We start from the raw sequence: 17,918 nt of genomic DNA on the forward strand, positions 1-17,918 counted from the left end.
AATTGGATTCTTTTGGACAAAACAGTGCGTCGACGCGTTTCGGTGCTTAACACTTGATATCGTGGCACCTTCCTCAGGACTTCTTGTTTCTGGGGTTTCAAGGAACGGATGGATGTACCGTATCTGTAAATATATTAGGGAAAATATACACTGTCAGATATCGTGTACTGAAACCTTTTGTCTCATTTAGTCTAAGGGCTCAATTGTTCTAATTAACACATACCCACTCTAACTTCACACTATTAGTTCTAACTGCCGTTGTTCTTTTGACCATATATAGTTCCTGGCACAAGTACGCTTACTTATCTAGTACAGATCATTGCACAGTGATATTTACATTGGTTCCATTGCCTGTGATTTACCTTCTACTTTTTTCTCTACCCATTAGTACGCCTTGGATTCACATATAGCATATGGGCCCTCCAAGTCTTTTTCTTTGTGGAAGACCAATTGATATGGGAGGGACTCATGAACCCTGGGGCCCGGGAGAATAGATAAGTATAGATTCTCACCCTCGGGACCGTGTAGGAAACGTTCCAGGCTGGGATCTACTTGAAGTTTCACTTATTGGTACTTCTGTTGATTAAAAGAAAACTTTTTTTAGGTGTTAGATAGAAACTCCCCTCGTTTGCACATTTTTCGGGGGTGATCTTTTATTCTTCTATTTACCTCTCTCCTGTAAAAGGAGCTCCTTCTGATGGGGTTCCTTGGTTTTTTGTTTGTCAGGCAATTGCCCACTTGTCATGTATCTGTGGTAGTAAAATATATAGCACTTTTTCACTCTACTGTTTCATAGATACTATTTCTACCATTACATGATTTTTTATTAAAAGTAGTATCTTACCTCAAATATTTTTAAAACGTACTCAGAACGGGCATATATAGTCGTTGGTCTACTCCTGAACTGGATATGTTCTGTTGAGTAAAGACAGGTATGACACCATCATATCTCTGTTCTGTACTATATGATGTTACGCTCTTAGCTCTATTAGCGAGTATCTAATGTGCCTTGCACTTTGCTATTTTTAATTTAAGTGCCTGCTCTTCGTGTTACTAATATCTCCTGCTCCATGCCTGCAGTGCCCACAATATCAGTTTGGTACCCATAATGTCCAGTTGCCTGTTTGTTAACTCTAGGTTCTCCTCTTTAGGTACAATCAATTCATATATAGGTGATTGGTCTTACCACCTCCCGCCCCGGTTAAGTTCTCTCACTCCAAGTATGAAGTATAGATTTTGTAATGCTAAATGTATCCCCTGTTTGAGTTAAATCCAGGGCCTGCTGTACTATCCTCAAAAGGTATACAGATAAATGGTTCCCCTGCTGCCTAAAGAGCAAAAAAAGGGGGGGGGGGAGGGGGGGGGGAAGAGAGAGGGCCTAGGGGTTAGGTCTCCACTTACCGGTTTAGAGCTGTTTGTTGGCTTCTGCCTCGTTCCTGCACTCGATCTAGAGTGTGTCATGCTAAATACTCCTGAAATCAAACCTTGCATAGTACCACAGTCACTCCAGTGAACACTTCATATCATACAGAATCAATTTATTGCATCTGCCCCATCTCCCTTCAATAAATCTAAATGTAATAACCTAGGTTTCAACTTCTTCAAGGGAATCATAGCAATTATAGAGAAAATAGCAGAACATTAATTACCATCTGGCATTGAGAACAATTGCTTTGCCAAGAAAAAATCTATATCTACCTGAAGTATCTCCATTACTATCCTAATATGTTGCAGAACGCCATTGTAAACACTGAATAATCAAATTTTTATTCAGGGGCCACTACCCTCCCTTTAGCTGAGGATCACGCAAATGTCTTGCTCTAGCTGCAAATCATCAGCTGCTCCCAAACCAGGACTTTTTCCTATATTCCCTAAATATGGGTCCACTTTTGCCTCTTCTCGATAAGGTCCACGGTTAACCATTCTCAATACATCAAAAATAGACCTGAATGTGCTCGACAGCTACAAGCCCATCACAGGACTGTCGGTATTTTCAAAGATCCTGGAGAAATGTGTATCCAGCCAGCGAGAGGACTATACTAACAACCACCTCTGATTTGCAGTCTTATTTCCACTCTGGTGGTAAGTATTGAAACTTCCATCCGCAAAACTGTGGACAACATTCATTGCCTCTTAGATTAATTACATTTCTGGTACTTATGAGCCTAACAGTGGGCTTTGATTTTTTTTATCATGAAACCCTACCCTTAGCAAAGGAATGAGTTTTGAAAGAACAGTGCATTAAAGTAGGAAATGTTTACCCTAATACTATCAATGTTCCCTACGAAATCAGGACTACAGCCTCTGCCTTCTACTTTTCAGCTTTTATATATAGCCAGTAGGCAATTTCTTAACAAAAGAGAGCATCTTCTTTCTACAATATGCAGTTGATACTTGGGTGTATATTAAGATTGAATGCTCCAACAGTCTTAAGAATCTTAGCATCTCACTTATAGAACTCAAAACTGGATGTTAAATATGAAACTAAAGTTAAGCCCTCAAAAGACTGAATTTATCTTTCCTGCCCCCAGAAAAATCTTTTTTATCTCCCATCAAAGCAGTCCTCCTCTATCGAAAAGCTCTTTTGAAGTCAAATGCAAAAAAGATTTCAGTGCATCATGCCTGTCCATAGATATTTAGGTTAGTTTACTTTCATTTGTCGCTTGACATGTAAGACCGCAAGGATTACCTACAAGGTAATTCCCCAGAAAAATCCTAAATAGTTATCACAATGATGCAGCTCTCTGGAAGAAATGTATTACTCGATTACTCGGACACCAAAATCTGCTCAGCATGATACTCTCAGATTCAGAAAGTGTTCCACCCCCAGATAATCTTTGTTTGGTAATGCATTAAATACTTCGAATGACCTCTTAGTAAATATATGTAAGACTTGGCATTTCTTGGTGTGATTACCCCTGACCTTTTGCCTCTACCTCCTCTATTTTCAGTGCTGTGATTGATTTTGTTTTGCCAACTTAGAGGCTTTGGACACTTTGCCATCGCTAAACAGTGTCAACGTGTAAGTGCTCCCTGTATAAAGTGTAATGGTAATTGCTTGTCCATGATTGGTATGTTTGCCTTACTAGTAAAGTGCACTATGTGTGCCAGGGCTGGTAATGCAAATGCTACTAGTGTACCTGCAGCATTAATTGTGCCACCCACACAAGTAGCCGTAAAAAGGGAACACAGGCCTGCCATTGCAGGTCCTGCACACAGTTTGTTAAACTGCCATCTTGTTCTGTCAAGTGCACTCACTTGCCAGACCTTACCCTTCCCTTTCTATGCACATCAGCCACCCCTATGGTAGGTCCAGGGTACCCCCGGGGCAGGGTGCAGTGCATGTGAAAGGTAGGACATGTACTAAGGTGTGTGTCATGTCCTGACAGTGAAATAATCTCCATTTCGTTTTTCACTATGGAAAGGCCATCTTGTCCATAGGATAGAATGGGAAGGCTGTGTGATATGCTTTCCAGCCTATCTTCACAAAGACTTAAGATGGAAAGGTGGAGTTTAGTATGCCTGAACTCACAATGTAATAACTAGAAACCATCGCAATGGACCGCACACCGCTAGCCCCTCCTCCGGATCGACCCTAGGGACTCTGGTACATGGAGTTCTTGAGTGGTTCACCCATGTGGGTGCAAGTAGGTACTTGTTGAAGTGATGATCTCTAGACCCGATACATGTCCCGGGTTTTTGGATATCGCCCGAGACATGGCTCGGGTTTCGGGATAACTTCCCTCATCAGTAGAGAAAATAGTTAGGGGTGGAAGAGAAGGCCGCCAAACAACCGTCAATGGCCTCGATGCCCGAACCAGCACGCAGGTGCGTCGTCCAGGAGCCCGTCGGCTCAAAGCTCAAGGGAGCAAATTTGTAGAAACCATCGCAATGGACCGCACACCGCTAGCCCCTCCTCCGGATCGCCCCTAGGGACTCTGGTACATGGAGTTCTTGAGTGGTTCACCCATGTGGGTGCAAGTAGGTACTTGTTGAACTGATGATCTCTAGACCCGTACATGTCCCGGGTTTTTGGATATCGCCCGAGACATGGCTCGGGTTTCGGGATAACTTCCCTCATCAGTAGAGAAAATAGTTAGGGGTGGAAGAGAAGGCCGCCAAACAACCGTCAATGGCCTCGATGCCCGAACCAGCACGCAGGGATGAGGGAAGTTATCCCAAAACCCGAGCCATGTCTCGGGCGACATCCAAAAACCCGGGACATGTATCGGGTCTAGAGATCATCAGTTCAACAAGTACCTACTTGCACCCACTGGGGTGAACCACTCAAGAACTCCATGTACCAGAGTCCCTAGGGGCGATCCGGAGGAGGGGCTAGCGGTGTGCAGTCCATTGCGATTGTTTCTACAAATTGTCTCCCTTGAGCTTTGAGTCGACGGGCTCCTGGACGACACACCTGCGTGCCAGTTCGGGCATTGAGGCCATTGACGGTTGCTTGGCGGCCTTCTCTTCCACCCCTAACTATTTTCTCTACTGATGAGGGAAGTTATCCCGAAACCCGAGCCATGTCTCGGGCGACATCCAAAAACCCGGGACATGTATCGGGTCTAGAGATCATCAGTTCAACAAGTACCTACTTGCACCCACTGGGGTGAACCACTCAAGAACTCCATGTACCAGTGTCCCTAGGGGCGATCCGGAGGAGGGGCTAGCGGTGTGTGGTCCATTGCGATTGTTTCTACAAATTGGCTCCCTTGAGCTTTGAGTCGACGGGCTCCTGGACGACGCACCTGCGTGCCGGTTCGGGCATCGAGGCCATTGACGGTTGCTTGGCGGCCTTCTCTTCCACCCCTAACTATTTTCTCTACTGATGAGGGAAGTTATCCCGAAACCCGAGCCATGTCTCGGGCGACATCCAAAAACCCGGGACATGTATCGGGTCTAGAGATCATCAGTTCAACAAGTACCTACTTGCACCCACTGGGGTGAACCACTCAAAAACTCCATGTACCAGTGTCCCTAGGGGCGATCCGGAGGAGGGGCTAGCGGTGTGCGGTCCATTGCGATTGTTTCTACAAATTGGCTTCCTTGAGCTTTGAGTCGACGGGCTCCTGGACGACGCACCTGCGTGCCGGTTTGGGCATCGAGGCCATTGACGGTTGCTTGGCGGCCTTCTCTTCCACCCCTAACTATTTTCTCTACTGATGAGGGAAGTTATCCCGAAACCCGAGCCATGTCTCGGGCAACATCCAAACACCCGGGACATGCATCCTGTCTAGAGATCATCAGTTCAACAAGTACCTACTTGCACCCACTGGGGTGAACCACTCAAGAACTCCATGTACCAGAGTCCCTAGGGGCGATCCAGAGGAGGGGCTAGCGGTGTGCGGTCCATTGCGATTGTTTTCACAATGTAATAACCTATCTTTTTATGAAGGTGTTTTTTGCATTGTGTGTTTAGAAGCCACTCTTTTAGAAGTGGCTTTGTTTTTGTGCTCTATCATTTCTGTGTGTCACTGCCTGGCTGTGGATTGACTGTCTGGATTTGAAAGCAATAGGATCTGGGGAATGTCTTGATACAGGGGGGGAGGTGAGATAGCAACAGGCTGACCTGCATCTGGAGTGTAGAGGGAGGGAAAGCCCTTTGAGGTGAAGAGGCCTGGATTGCTGCTATAAAACAATTGTCTTATCTCCTGCTGAGTGATTGAGAATCCAGACCCCCACTAATCAAAGGAAGAAGGTGTCACTGGCAGGGAGGCACCCAATATTGGTTTTAACAGGGGTCAGTGTCCCCTGAACTCAAAGACTTCAAAGCCATTGAGGGGTATAACTATGAGAGCTGAAGCCCATGAACTTTGGAGGATGGCTTGATCAAGTGTGAAAAAGACTGGAGGTATTTCGTGGTCAAGAGGACCTTTGCCAAGGATGAAACAACTGAATAGACTGAAGGAGAGGACTGACCCTTGCTGTGTGTTCTGGGGCTTGCCTGCAGTTTGCTGTTGTAACCAAGGAAAGGCTAAAGGGACTTTTTTGTGTGCTGTGTTCCCCTGCTTGAAAGGACTTTGCTGTGTGCTGTGTCCTGAAGTAACTTAGCCCCAAGGGCCCGAGGTGAGCTGGCTCCCTGTTGTGGAAACTCAGGAACATAAAAGTTTCCAGGAGAGTCTCAGCAGCACGGTGTGCATGTGCTTGTTGCAGCCTGAGACCCTTGTAAGCAGTGCCCTGTGATCGTGGACACCTGGAGTCCAAGCAAGGATCAGCGATGCTGTGTGGGTGTGCTTTTTGCAGCCTGAACCCTTTGTGAGGATTGTCCAGTTATCGTGTACACCGGAATCCAAGTGAGTCTCACCAACGCTGTGTGCATATGCTTTGTGCAGCGCGAGACCTTCATGAGGATTGCCTGGTTATTGTGGACACCCAGAATCCAAGTGAGTCTCATCGACGCTGTGTGCGTGTGCTTTGTGCAGCTTGAGACCTTCGTGAGGATTGGCTTGTTAACCTGCACCCGGAGATAAAGTGAGTCTCAGCGACGCTGTACTCATGTTCTTGGTGCAGCCTGAGACCTTCATGTGGAGTGCCCGGTGATCGTGCACCTGAAGCTCAAGGGAGTCTCAGCGACGCTGTGTGTGTGTGCCCTGTGGCAGCCTGAGATCTTCGTAGCATTACCGGACCTGACCGGCACCCCAAGAGGAGCTGAGCTGCCAGCCCAAGCCCGCCGTTGCCAATTCACAAATATTGCATCTGAGGCCCAAGTCGCTGGACCTGGAGATGAGAGTGAGTTCGCGCCCTGCAGGTTCCGTGTGTCAACTCCTGGGGCGCAGTGCGGCCTCGTAGGGAGATGCTCTCAGCCTCTCTCTCACTTCAGCATCGCAAGCCTATGCTTCAGCTCGTATCGCGGCCCGGATTGCCAAGGGAGTGGCAGTACCGGGGCCGGAGTGTGGAGCTGCACTTTTTGTTTTATACCATACCCGTGGTGGGGGCAACTGTTGTAAGAGGCTACCTGCGAGTAAGCAAGAGTGGCAGAGAGACCGCCTGAGGCACCGTGATTGGTGCCGGAGTTTAGTACGGATCACTCCATTTCTGCATAACGGAGTACTTGAATGTTGTATTACACATTGCATCATTTCTGCATGACGAAGTACCTGATTAGTGTATTACGCATTGCATCTTTCCTGCATAACGAGCTACCTGATTAGTGTATGACGCATGGCCTTGTTTCTGCATAACGAACTACCTGATTGTCGTATGACGCATTGCATTGTTTCTGCATAACAAACTACCCGATTAGCGTATAACGCAGTGCATTATTCTTTAATAACGAACAACCAGATTAGTGTATTACGCATTTCCTTACATCTGTATAACGACGTACCTGATGGTTGTATTACGCATTGCATTATTTTTACATTGCAAAGTATCTGATTGTCGTGCTACATATTGCATTATTTTTACATCGCAAAGTGCCTGATTTTTGCGTACGTATTGCATTCTTTTTACATTGTACAAGTGCCTGATTCTAGCATTACGATCTGCATAGCATGGTGTTAGGATTATGGTAGAATGTTTAGAAGTGCTCAATAATATCGCAAGAACTGGCTGGCCTAACAACCGGCCAGTAGAAATATTACAAATATGCATATGTTGGATTTATATTGTGTGGTCTTATTGTATATCTTTTTATATAACGTTTATACCTGTTTTTATAAAACCCGTGTGGAGTCTATTTGTGGTGTCATCATTGGGTTGCTGTGAGCGTGGGTGCAAACACTTTATACATTTGCCTTGAAGATAAGCTTGGCTGCTCGTGCCAAGCTACCAATGGGTGAGCGGGGCTATCTCAGAAGGTGACCTTCCTTTCCCTTACGTTGAAACGCAGGTCCCTATTTGGCCTAAGGTACCTACCTCAGCCAACAAGGGATCCCGGGTCTAACAATATATAACAGCCAAAGTCAATCTAGGACTCAAATAGCAAGGTCTAAAATACCTTAAGCAAATTTTACCCATCACCTGGCCTTTGACTTTCTGGATCACTTTGAATGTCTCTCCCACCTATGTTTCAGAACTATAAAATCTCTCTGAAAAATGTAAGATGCTTTATATATATGCAATATTTGTACAATTATACATATAGCACAATCGTAGTCTGCAGTGGAACAGGGTCAACGCCAAAAATACTGACATTTAGTAATAAGAGGGTTAGCTGGGTGCTAAAAGTAAGACACTGATGGTAACTGTGTTGTGTTGTTGCGCCCTTCCGCTCTTCAAAGAGGTGTGTCTTTAGATAGTTCCTAAATTAGAGCAGACTTGAGATGGTGGTATAGGATAAGAGTAAGTAATTCCAGATCCCCAGGGCATTGGTTGAGAAGGCCTATCACCTTATTTGTAATTTTTCTTTTACTGTCTGATTGGGTTTTCACTGAGGTGTGCTGAGAGCCACAGGAGGTGGTGAACTTGCCAGCCAAGTACGCAGGGGTGGCAGGTGGGATGGTTTTGAATATGACGTGGGCCAGAAAAGAAGTCAGTTGAGCTTCATAAGTGTAGGGTTGATGTGGCCATATTTTTCTAGGCCATTGATGTGTTGTGCTGCAGAAGTCCTTAAGAGATGGCAGTGTGGGACTCAGTGTGTTTTATTGTATTGTATTATAAAACACTCTTTCACTCTCTGCGCTGAATCTCGAAAGGCTGCAGCAAGAACCATAATAATAGAAAGAAAAAAAATGTAAATTGCTTTATAATAATTAACAAAAAATGCTTATTGATAATTCAATTGTAATTTTTTATAGTGACTACGTCACTCATGTCATCGCCGAGAACAATTCCGGTGCTGAGGTTTTGGAATGGCTCCAAGCAGAAACATCCAGAATCATTTCAAGTTTTACAATCCTCGACATCTCATGGTTTACAGAATGCATGGGAGCTGGAGAACCTGTTGAAATAGAAAGAAAACATCAACTTACTGTGAGTACAAATATGTATTAAAAAATGTTCACTCAAAATCTACGAGTAGTGTTAGGATGCCAGCATACCATTATAAATGTACTCCCATGAGAGCACCATTAGGAAATGTAAACACTCTTTACAGCTTCCTTTGGAATCCCAAGGTCGTTTTATAGAATGCAGAGATCCACATCCCTTGAACAACATGTTTATCAAAATATTTTTGCATACAAAAAACATGACGATAGGAGGAAATATGTTTTACATTATTTTAACTTTGGTTTAAAAAAAAATCCAGTTAGCCAAATTTACAGGATAGCTTATTTGGCTGAAAACACAGTTGAATTAGATTTTTAAATGACCCCTAAGGAAAAATGTTGCCCTAGTAGACTGTGCACATACTGTGCTAACTGACACTGTACGTTTTAGGAATTCTAAGGCTGTCAACCTTCCTATCATGTAGTACAGGGTCGTTGGGGCACTTTATTCTGAAAGAAATTCTGTGTCAGGATCATAACCTTTACAGCCTCTTTACCAATGAATGCTTTTGTAAAAGAAGGGAAGGCACACGAGTTGTTTATGGATTTGGATAAACAGAGAACTAGGATTACAGGTACGTAACTTTTCCTTCTCTAGCTTTTCCAAAGGCAAAGTTGACGAGACAAGATTGCCCCAGGAAGTCTGACCTACCAGAGTATCCGTTCCGGTGTCAGAGTATGTGCAGGAATGTTTTTCATCTGTGCACAGAACTCCAGGTTGCTACTTTACACATCTGGATTCTGAACATTTTACAGCATGGCAGTAGTAGCCGCTTTGTCATGTATACAATGTGCCTTATCTTAGGTTTTAGTAACGCATAATTATAAAAGACAATATCAATTTGATATGATGTGCTTAGATTAAGCTATCCCAGTATGGACTGCTCCATGATTTAGAAATAGCTGTTTGGTTTTTCTTCAAGTCCTTTTCACACGTAGAATGTAGAACAATCTTCATGCCAGAGATGGATGCTCAAGAAAGGCAATTGGGAGTGATATTGTCGGGTTGACTTAGACATCGGAGATCACTTTGAGCAGAATAGAAGGATGTGTTTTTAAGGAAAGGTTGTTACAGTCGAAAAGAAGATACGGTTCCTCATGCTGACTCCTGGGCTAAGTTATAGTGATGAGAAACGTCTATTTCCAGGAAGTCTGTTGTGGGTCTGCCTTGAAGGCCCATTAATTTGGAGAGGACAGTGTTTAGTTGCCATGGAGAATAAAGTCTCTAAACAGACAGGTAACCCTCCTTAGATCTTCAAGAAAATTCTTAAACACTGGTACAGTGAAAAAAGATGCCTAAGAAGGACTACATGCAGTGATGGCAGTCAAATGCCACTTTAATAGAGAGAATTGAAGGCCAGATTTTGCCAAATAAAAAACATAAGGTAAAACCGTCTCCTCTTGTCAAGTTCTCTGATCCCCATATCTAAAGGCACCGTTCACAGAACCTTTTCCACTTGAAACCATTTGTGAAGTGAGTGGATTGTCTTCTTGCTTCCTTCAGTCCTTTCTTGCAATCATCTGAAAGATTCAGGTGCCTGTGTTAAATATAACTAGAAGCGGAAACACGAGAATGGCTTTCTGATTCCAAAGATTTCAGTCGTCCCGACACGAATATCTGTTGTGCGGGTATAGAACGCTACGTGCACATTTACATTTCTGAGAAAAAAGAAAAAGGAATCCACGTGAGGCAGAAAGCGTTTTTTGATTTTAACTGGTTGCATATCTAGCAACCTTAACAGGAATCTTTTTAGTGGCAGGATAATCGTAAAAATACATATAGTGGGACATCATATGCTTGTGCAGGACGCAGGCATTGAGTTGCCAGACAATTGGCAGTAGAAAGATTGTTTTAATTTCCTAGGAAACAACTTGTGGCTCCTGATGAAGGCGTTTTCTTAAACGCCGAAACGCGCGTCGAGAAAGTATTGATTGCCACCCCCCTCTTTTGTTTTTTACTTTGTATGATTAACTTTTTAGTATTGTGATAACTGGTCATCTTGTTATTGTTTTTGTAATTTTGATGCATATAATTTATGATTTTAAAAGAAATATCATTAAAAAGAATAGAGTTTTTAATAACTGTGTAGATCCCTTTTCTTGTACCTTTCTTCCCTGGTGCTTGTTATAAAGGTCAATATATTATACACACAGTCTATTTCCCTGTCCCATGAACCATTAATTCTAAACAGCGGGTCCTTGTTTTTTACATTATATTTAAATATAAGCATGATCCAGACATTCTAGTTTTAAAGTGCTGGCTCGGATGGGAAATCCTGCCCGACATTCTAGAGGATGAATTTGGCTTGTGCGAATGTTAAGATTGATTTGAATGTTGCTGCATCCAAACTGAGGGGTATGGTGTGCAGTATGCAATGGACTGGGATGCGTCCCAAATAATTTCAAGTGGCTGAGATAACTTTAAGCATTCCATTCATCACTTTTTTGTATACTTCAGTGTGACGCAGCAAGTGGGATGGTAGGTTCAAACATGGGTTCTGTACATACTGTGCCACTGGAAGCATGTTATACCTGACTGATGAGCTCTAATAAGGACAAAACTGGTCTTAGGTTGCTTGTGTTCTGTTAAGGCAGGACCTAGCCTGGCACTTTGGGTTGGATTGTTCCTATTAGAGCAGGGTCAAGACTGATTTGCATAAGGCTAGGGCCAAACTGAGGTGCCATGGTGTGCAAAATAAAGATGGCTTGGGATGCATCCCTGTATAATTACCAGTGGATGAAATTAACTCAAGCACGTCATCCATCACTTTTGTGTGTAGTTTGGTGCGACAGCTATGCTCAGAAGGGAGTCATGTGCACATGGTACCACTGGAACCCAGCTATATATGACTGATGAGACCTAATAATCGCAAAACTGGTCCTGGGTTGCTTGAGTTCCAGTTCAGGGGGGACCTGCCAGACCTTTTGAAGCAAAGTCAAGACTGATTTGCATATGTCTGGGTCCATACTGATGTGACATGGTGTGTAAAATAACGGTGGATTGCGATGCACCCTGAGTAATTACCAGTGGCTGGGATTATTTCAAGCAATCCATCCATAACTCTTTTGTATACTACCTTTTACAATTGAGACATTAGCGTCAGTGTTCGAAAGTGGTGGTTCGTTCACATGGACCATCAAGCTAGAGACAGAGTTGCAGATTTGGACAGTCCTATCATTTCTTCCAGTCGCATATCTCCTGAAACCACTGATCTTCCAGGCATTCCTGTACACACATGAAGCCTGGCATTGGCAGCTCGATACCACTGTGCCATGCTGCTTAGGAAGGATGCAACTTGTCTTACCAATGGGGGCTGCTGTGACCTTTGATAGAACATTGTTAAATCTATAGCTGACAGCCTTTCCTCTTTTTTAAGTTTGGTCTCCCTCTCTGCCACCCCTCTCTTGCACCATGGTGGCAGTCACTATTGGTTCCACCAATACAGGACACTTATAAAATCTTTCGGTATTGGCAAAGTCAATTGTGGTTACCAATCACATTAATAGTAAAGAAACAAAAACATTGTTTAATATACTTTCAAGATGGACTCCACATTGCGTGAGACAACATGGGTTGTGTTATTACACAGCACAGCATAGCGATCATCTAGAATGTATAAAACACAATGTTTTCTATACTTTCAAAATGACTTCTGTATTGTGTGATGTAGCGTGAACTGCATGGTGTGCATCTTCCCATCGCATAATGCAACATGGCAGCCATCCAAAAAATGTGTAAAACGACCAAGGGCTAGATGTAGGTAATTCCGATTTACCTACTCATAAATACCGAATTTTACCGATTCGGTATTTAAGAGTAGGTAAATAGGAAGGAGGCAGATGTAGGTAATTTTAAATTCAGAATTACCGAATCTGTAACATTCGGTATTTACCGATTCTGTAAGTACAGAATCGGTATTTCCCATTGATTCCTATGGGCTTTGAAGCCCATAGGAATCAATGGGAAATACCGATTCTGTATTTACAGAATCGGTAAATACCGAATCCTGCAAGGGTGCAGGGGGTGTCACTTTGACACCCTCTAGCACCCCAAGTACAGGCTTGTGTGACATGTGGCACACATACATGCCCTAAGGGCATGTCTGTGTGTCACATTGCACAGGTGTGCATGCACAGATGTGCATGCACACCTGAATTCGGTATTTTACCACACAATAGGATTGTGTGGTAAAATACCGACTCTTAAGGGTCTGTGGCACTATAAACTGTGCCACCTACATTTGGAATTACAGAATCGGTATATTTACCGATTCGGTAATTTACCAAATCGGTAATTTTACCGATTCTGTAATTTTCAGCCCCCTACATCTGAAAACCCTAATACCGGTCGGAAACGGACGAAATCGGCGGTTTCTGACCGGTATTAGGGCTCCTACATCTGGCCCCAAGTTCCTAGTGGAAACTTGGACTCAAACGTGCACAGCGTGATGGGTTATTAAAACAATTGGAATATATTCCCAACCCAAATAATTAGGAATTTAACTGTATTTATTTTCATAAATTTCTTTTATACTTTCATCAAGTGAGATATATGCAATTCAAAGAAAAACACGTTTCTATACAAAACAGAACCAAAATTATACAATATCTGTGAATGAGTTACAATTATTGTATGCAAAAATATCATAACGAAAGAAGAGATAACACCCAATGCGTTTTGGGACTGACTGTCCCTTTATCAGGGGTAATCACTCAGTAGACAATTGTCAATCCTGCATCTTAAAGCACCACAAAGGCCACCAATTCCTGCTAAAAGTTATGATTGGGTAACCTTACTTAAATTGGCACCACTGTTCAAACGTTTTGATCAGTCCCCAGCAGGCACGGCCCGTGCAGGGCGTTATACCGGGGCGGTGACGTCAGGCGGGGGAGGGTCAGGGTGGGGGGTTGTAAAATGCGGGATATGGACCATTACAGGTAAGTACCGAAAAAAATAAATAAAACAAATTTTGTTGCCCGCGCTGCATCACATTTGGCGATGCAGCGCGGGTAATGAAATTCGTTTTATTTATTTATTTCGGTACTTACCTGTAATGGTCCATATCCCGCATTTTACAACCCCCCACCCTGACCCTCCCCCGCCTGACGTCACCACCCCGGTATAACGCCCTGCACGGGCCGAGCCTGATCCCCAGTAATGTCTCAATTACGAAACAATGCATTTTAGGACTGGCTGTCCCTTCATCAGGGGAAATCCTGTTGATAAAAACAAATAACACAGGATAGATTTCAGTGGATCAGTGTTCACAACATGATAATAAATACTTCATACAGAGCAGCGTGCTGGCTAGTTCACCGATGCTTTCAGGTGTCATGTGTATATGAGAAAATCCAAATGAGCAGCTTTGGTGTCTTACCTAAACACCAAGGTGTGCAACACCCCCGTGAAACACCACAGCATATTTGATTGTGAGATTCACTTACACTCAGTAGACAATAGTCAATCATGTGTCTTAAAGCACCGCAAAGGCCACCGATTCCTGAAAACAATGAAGCATTGTCAACTGTCAACGAACGTAAAGTGCCCAATACTGTGGAAGTAAAAACTGCCACCACTGCGACTCATCATAGCTGCTTAAATAAATAGGAAAAAAGGTTTTCTATACTTTCAAAATGGTTGCTGGCTTGCATTTCATAGCAGTAACACACATTATATAAAAAAAATGCAAAGGCCATCTTAAAAGTATAGCTACTTTTATCATAGCTTTTACAGCATTGTAAAACCAATAACGTCGCTCAGGGCCGGCTTTGGACAACCGCGGCCCGAGGACGAAGTTACGGTGGGGCAGGAAGGTGGGGCGGGAGAGGGGCAGGGTGGGGGATGCTAAAAACCAGAATATGGATAATTGAAGGTAAGTTAACAATTTAATTTTAAAAAACGAATTTCGTTTTATTAATTAAATTATAACCAGACTTCACAATTTCCAGCACCCAATCCTCTCTTGGGGTGCTTTTTCAGGAGGGCAAATACTTGGAAATATTTCCCACCGCCCATATGGTCGGGTACTCCCTATGACCCCTCAACAACTTAAACCCCTGGTGCCTATTCATTCCCGTCCCGGTCTCCCCCTGCCCCAGGGATTTGGACAACCAGACTAGGTGTTTGGTAAGATATTTGGATTAGGGGGGAGTGACCCCCCCCGGCCGTATTTATTAATATTACATACAATATTCAAAACACTTCAAATTACAGAAAAATTTAACGCAGAAAGTACAGTTTACATTGATAGACACATGTTGTTGCAAGAGCTAACCTTAACACATTCTAATACAGAAGGCACTCCTACCGTAAATCTAACAATGCACAATAGGACTTTCTGCGTGTCCCTTTTTGAGCCTGACGGCAAAGTCAACGTCTGGCAGGCTTCTCTACCCTCCCTCTTCTAGTCCCAGGGTACTGCCACTATTACTCCTGGAGCATGGTTGTGCAGGGGGTCCAGCTTATCGGACGGATCTTTTTCCCCCGGGCCCCCCCTACGCCCTGGTCTTGAACTCCATAAAAGGGGGCCGCAGACTGCTGCGCACACGCATACAGGGGTGGCCCCAGGCCAACTGGGAAGGATGACTCCCCGGCCCCCATACCCCGACAGCCTACTTACCGGCTGTCACTACCCCCGAGTTACATGGTGCTGACCGCTAAGACCGCAGACTATGCTTACCAGTGTTGACCTTACCGCCTGACCAAGGACACCTAAATACGACACTAGTGAAAAACATGCAAATTACCATTCACTTTTATTTACATTAAATCACAACCTGTGGAACATAAAATGAAAATTATCACTCAAATTAAAACAACTATATACAATATCCGCAAAACAGCTACCCAGATGTCCTGCTTTAGGGGATGGTGGGTGGGCAAACAAGATTACAGGGACGGGTGGGGGGGCCAGCCGGCCCGTGCGTGGGTGACAAGGTGGAGGCAGCCGTGAAAACCAAGAGGCTGCCTCACTCGCGGGCTCTCCCTTTTAAGGGTTGCAGACCTTGGGGAGACTTCCAGGATGGTTCTGAACCGGAAGCGCTTCACCACTGTTCTAGGCGCGGCGCCCATTGGCTGCCGGTCACGAAGGGGTCCGCGTCATTGGTGACGCGTCCCCCCTCCCCTCTCCTGGGGGTCTCGGGGCTAGGGCGACCACCATAATGGCGGCCCATCCCATGCTGGTCCTGGCTCTGACAATATGATCGGGTACTCCCTATGACCCCTCAACAACTTAAACCCCTGGTGCCTATTCATTCCCGTCCCGGTCTCCCCCTGCCCCAGGGATTTGGACAACCAGACTAGGTGTTTGGTGAGATATTTGGATTAGGGGGGAGTGACCCCCCGGCTGTATTTATTAATATTACATACAATATTCAAAACATTTCAAATTACAGAAAAATTTAACGCAGAAAGTACAGTTTACATTGATAGACACATGTTGTTGCAAGAGCTAACCTTAACACATTCTAATACAGAAGGCACTCCTACCGTAAATCTAACAATGCACGATATGACTTTCTGCATGTCCCTTTTTGAGCCTGACGGCAAAGTCAACGTCTGGCAGGCTTCTCTCCCCTCCCTCTTCTGGTCCCAGGGTACTGCCACTATTACTCCTGGAGCAAGGTTGCGCAGGGGGTCCAGCTTATCGGGCGGATCTTTTTCCCTCTGGCCCCCCCTACGCGCTGGTCTTGAACTCCATAAAAGGGGGCCGCAGACTGCTGCGCACACGCGTACAGGGTTGGCCCCAGGCCAACTGGGAAGGATGACTCCCCGGCCCCCATACCCCGACAGCCTATTTACCGGCTGTCAGCATGCAGTCTAAAGAGGGACGAGCCAAAGAAAGACATGTCCAGGAACTTTGGCTGACTTTGAGGTATCAGTGACTTTAGTGGAAACTATGATGTATATCTCAGGGTAAGGAAATGGCAGATGTCTCAGGTGCCAAAATTGGCTGAATGCTTTGCTGCACTGATGGTTTGATTAGGCACAACCATCTTCTTTAGAAGCTTCCACAGGAAGCTTGTTTCAAAAACAAAATAAAGAGAATCCCATGGCTATCTGTTGTAGTAGTGCAATATGGAAGGGGAACTTGCCACTCTAAAGGCAAAAGCTAATGTCATGCAGACTTTCTTACCCACAGCATCCATCCATATGCTTACTTTTTCCTGAGGATTGGAAAAGGTAGACCCAGAGCAGTTTTATAATGTGTTAGCTGCAAACATACCTAGAAAACCAAGAGGCAAAATCTCCCTGAAGATTATGGATCAGAATCTGGAGGCCTGTATTTCCTCTCTTGTAATACATCCATGGGTTTGTAGTAAAGTAGTGTGAAGAATGGGAGAAGTATGGAATTCCACTGTAGTGAGAACCATAGGAGGCTGCATAACTTTAGAGGACAATGCCTTGGAAGGAAATTAACCTTTCTGATATCTGTTTTGGCCAGGAGCTCTTCAGTAGAGGATTGTGGCTCTGGAAAATGTGAGACGTAGAATATACCTCCGTTTTCTGACCTTTTAATAGAGGCCAGGGCTGTACCTGTCATAGATTATGATGACCTTGTCATGAGCAAAGACCTTGACAGTGAAGAAACACCAGAAACCAGAGAAGAGGTTCCCCATAGTCAAGCAGGAGATGGTGAGCATTAATGTGACTTTTGAGTTCAAAATTGACAGCTTTTTCAATGATCTTGCAGAGGAATGATAGACAAATGATGGGCTCGTAGTTGGCAAGGTCATCAGTGTTTAGAGTATGTTTCTCTAGGAATGTGAGGATCTGGATTGTTTTGAGAATTTCGGAAACATGACTTGAGGGAGGGATGCATTTGCAATGGCGACTAGAGGTGAGAGAGCATCCCCAGAGAGAGAGCTCTGAGGAAGGAATGTTTTCACAGAGCTTCTGTCAAGGTCCCACATCCTTAGTCTTCTCATTTGGAAAATCTCAGCAATGGTATGGTCTGTGCAACTTAATGAATGTAAATAAGAATG

The 17,918-nt window shown here is 44.3% G+C and overlaps 1 protein-coding gene across 1 annotated transcript in view; it reads left to right on the forward strand.

The window, feature by feature from the left end:
- LOC144752572 (DNA nucleotidylexotransferase-like) overlaps nucleotides 1–17,918 on the forward strand; it is a 592,720-nt gene that overhangs the window by 78,377 nt on the left and 496,425 nt on the right. The window contains exon 2 of the mRNA XM_078640460.1: nucleotides 8,742–8,916. Coding sequence (XP_078496586.1) covers nucleotides 8,742–8,916 — 175 coding nt within the window. The remainder of the gene's footprint in view (nucleotides 1–8,741; nucleotides 8,917–17,918) is intronic.

This window comes from Lissotriton helveticus, chromosome 5_1 (genome assembly GCF_964261635.1).
Source record: "Lissotriton helveticus chromosome 5_1, aLisHel1.1, whole genome shotgun sequence".
NCBI lineage: Eukaryota > Metazoa > Chordata > Amphibia > Caudata > Salamandridae > Lissotriton > Lissotriton helveticus.